Source organism: Sinocyclocheilus anshuiensis, unplaced genomic scaffold (assembly GCF_001515605.1).
Source record: "Sinocyclocheilus anshuiensis isolate Anshui unplaced genomic scaffold, SAMN03320099.WGS_v1.1 scaffold546, whole genome shotgun sequence".
Lineage (NCBI taxonomy): Eukaryota > Metazoa > Chordata > Actinopteri > Cypriniformes > Cyprinidae > Sinocyclocheilus > Sinocyclocheilus anshuiensis.
Window position 1 is genome coordinate 1,589,090 of NW_015542451.1, and position 3,963 is coordinate 1,593,052.

Sequence of the window (3,963 nt, forward strand, 5' to 3'; positions counted from 1 at the left end):
TTGATTGACAGCTCTCCTGTCCCCATGTTGAGAGAAATCAGATGTTATTGTAGTTCTAAAATAAATATGAATATGCATTAATTCATCTCACTCACAAAAAAAACACAGATTCAGTATTCCTCAAAATGAATGAAAATAATGCAACTCAGAATATGACGCAAACCTGCAATAATTAAATGTTAAACAACACAAATATCCTTTATATATTTAATCCCATTCTATTAACCAGTGTCGTTGCTTCTGACCTTCGATGATGCAGTTTAACCGTACTAATAAGCAAAAATTACTCTAGACAAACATTTGTGTCTTTTTTTATTGCTGAAGTGTGTTGAAATGTCTTCTTCTGCATTCTACTGTACGGACGTAAATTTACTTTCCCTTCAGCCTGAGGCTTATTCATTTCACTTTTGGTGTGAAAAGGCTTTTATATTCGCCAAAAATAGAACTTTTTATTTTAAAAACAAACAAACAAGCCCTGTCCAGATTTAAAAAGTAACGCAAAAGTAACATAACGCATTACTTTCCATAAAAAGTAACTAAGTAACGTAATTAGTTACTTTTTTATGGGGTATCGCAATATTGTAATGCATTACTTTTAAAAGTAACTTTCCCCAACACTGCATATAATGTTATGACCTAGTGCTCTTTTCACCATTATTTCCTCTCCATCTGTTTTTTTTTTTTTTTAATGCACAGTAGTGCATCTCAGAAACACGTAGCTAAGCTGTCTGGTGTGTGTTTCCTCAGGGCGGTGGGTAAAACCTGTCTGCTGATCAGCTACACCACAAATGCCTTCCCTGGCGAGTACATCCCTACAGTGTGAGTATATAGTGTACATCTGCGCTAAAAGATCTGGGTTTATTTCAAGTTGAGCAGTTTATTGAACCTTTAGGAAAAATATAAATGATACAGTATGATATAGTGAAACAAAGATGAACTGCTGATAGCTTGCGATGTAAATCAATGAGATCTTTATAACAGTACAGCAGATGCTTACATAAAATGACATGAATATCAGTTGTCACTCTATATCTCCAATAATATGTCTTAGTAAGATGATATTTAAATGCTTAGTTTTATGATCAAAACCTATAATGCAATGCAATCCAATGATGATTGAGAGGTGAAAAAATAAATGTTCTTCAAAAGCCTGATGATCATATTTGAGACTCTTGATTTAAAAAAAAAAAACAAGCTGAATGTAGATGTTTGTACAATTCGAGTAAAAGGCCTTTTACTTGATAAAACAAATTCTAAACTATCAATCAGACGACAGAAGGCATGGAGCAGAAATGAGAATTGTATTTCAATTAATTAATTCGATTGACTTACTTGACGTTAATGGACTTTATATGGTTTTTATACACCCTCATAAAGCCGAAATAAATGACAATGTTGCAGATACTGCAACTAATAAAAGTGCATTTGTTTTTGTTTCAGCGAACCAAATATTTCCTCAGAAGTTTTCATATATATATATATAGATATTTTTTTTTCCTTGAATAATAACCTTGTGCCTGATCGCTCACACTAGACACATGATGTATTGCTCCTCACTGATGATCTCAGGCCTGTTGTGCTGTTGGCATGAATTGCATGTGACAGCATTGATTTACGTTTCAATAAGACAATTAGTTAAGCATTCTAAAGATCTAATGAACTCTATCCTAAAGCTTTCTAGGGAGATATTCCAAAAATGTGAGCTGATCCAACTCACTGAGATTCTGGAATGTATTTTGGAGGAATTGCTTTATTCGTCATAGAGATGGATGAGTGTTCAGGAATAGTTAATGGATCAGAATAGAAGTCAGTTTTAGTGGCAATGACTAATTCCGATGCCATTTGTCTCATTCTGAATGTTTTGGCATGTTTTATTGTGCATTAATTCAATGTGCATTTTTCAGATTTGACAACTACTCTGCCAATGTGATGGTTGATGGCAAACCGGTCAATCTTGGCTTATGGGATACAGCAGGACAGGAAGACTATGATCGCCTCCGTCCCCTCTCGTACCCGCAGACGGTGCGTGTCTTTGAATTCTACATTATATTTAATAATAATTATATTTTATGATAACTGAATTATAGTCTCCACACATTGTCATGGACACATGAGCACAAAGGAATTTTTTTTGTCAGTTTTATTTCTACAGGAAAAACAAATACCTTTTAAGCATTCTTTAGAATTTAGAAAATTGACTTAAATGCACTTCAAACATGAAAATAACAAAAATATAGTCATGTTTCCTCTTCACAACAACAGGAAGTGAATAAATTATGCAGCCCTGAATCTTCTGTTCCATTATTAGAAATAAATATTGGTAATCTGTTGGTAAACCCAAACAAAGTACCTCAAAAGTCAATGGAATTTTATGATTAAATACATTTTTAACAATTTCATGGACATTCACCCAAAATAATTTAATAAAAAAAAAAGTTAATAATTAGCATTTATGTGCCCAAATTATCGCCAACAAAATACTCTGATCTATCTATCTATCTATCTATAGATAGATTTGTTGGAAGTCGTGGCCTAATGGTTAGAGAGTCGGACTCATAAGCCAAAGGTTGTGGGTTCAAGTCTCGTACCGGCAGGGATTGTAGGTGGGGGGAGTGAATGTACAGCGCTCTCTTCCTCCTTCAATACCACGACTGAGGTGCCCTTGAGCAAGGCACCGAACCCCCAACTGCTCCCCGGGCGCCGCAGCATAAATGGCTGCCCACTGCTCCGGGTGTGTGTTCACGGTGTGTGTGTGTGTTCACTGCTGTGTGTGTGCACTTTGGATGGGTAAATGCAGAGCACTAATTCCAAGTATGGGTCACCATACTTGGAATGTATGGTTGGAGAAATGTTTGGAGAAATGTTTCGAAAAGCAATGATGAATTTGAAAAATATCTTATTATATGTTATGTGATGTGACTTTTACACACACACACACACACACACACTGTATATGTACATATAATATACATACAATATACACATATAATATACATACAGTAGTCAACATTTGAAGTGGATCAAAACCTTTCATCAAAGTTGTCCTAAAACCAAAACAATACCCGTTCTTGTCTTAGGACAACTTTGATGAATTTTTTTGATCCACTTCAAATGTTGACTACTGTACTGTATATAAGTAGCAAAAAAAAGAAAGAAGCTGAGTTAAAAATATAATTTTTTTCCACAATATAAGAATGAAGATTTTTCAGGAATCATGTCTTTGTGGCAGTTTTTCCACTGATTAAAGAATAATACAAGACTTCTTCCCTTTATAAATGGTTGTTAAAATGCATATTTTGTGAGAAAGTGTGACATGCTCGAGCAAATCAGACACTATTTTTGGATTCAGTCCATCAAGATTAGTAGGAAACAAGTCTTGGATTTCATTCAGCAGATATGATGCAGTGTGGTGCAATTGAACTGGGGTTGTGAATATCATTAAAAACAGCATTTTCCCTCTGTTTTCTCTACAGGATGTGTTTTTAATATGCTTCTCATTGGTGAGCCCAGCATCTTTTGAGAACGTCCGTGCAAAGGTTGGTGCAACTCATTTTTTCATTTAGTTTTTTTGTTGAAAGCACAGCATGCAATCACACAAAAACATAATTTTGATACTAGAATGTAATATACGACTGTAACTTTCTATGCTCCAGTGGTACCCCGAGGTGCGACACCACTGCCCCAACACACCCATCATCCTGGTGGGCACCAAACTGGATCTGCGAGATGATAAGGACACCATAGAGAGGCTGCGGGACAAAAAGCTGTCGCCCATCACCTACCCTCAGGGTCTGGCCATGGCCCGAGAGATCGGTGTGTAGAGAGAAAAACACTCGATTTATGAATGACTGCAGGGAGCTCTTAAAGGGGTGGTTCACTGGTTTTATTTCTAGGCTTGATTGTGTTTATGGGGTGCAGTTTAACATGTGTTAATGCTTCGTTTTTTAAAAAAGCATTATTTTT

General features: G+C 35.7%; 1 protein-coding gene across 1 annotated transcript in view; it reads left to right on the plus strand.

Moving 5' to 3' along the window:
* Positions 1-3,963, plus strand: part of rac3b (Rac family small GTPase 3b) — a 7,814-nt gene that overhangs the window by 2,601 nt on the left and 1,250 nt on the right. The window contains exons 2-5 of the mRNA XM_016493129.1: positions 748-819; positions 1,905-2,022; positions 3,474-3,536; positions 3,654-3,813. Coding sequence (XP_016348615.1) covers positions 748-819; positions 1,905-2,022; positions 3,474-3,536; positions 3,654-3,813 — 413 coding nt within the window. The remainder of the gene's footprint in view (positions 1-747; positions 820-1,904; positions 2,023-3,473; positions 3,537-3,653; positions 3,814-3,963) is intronic.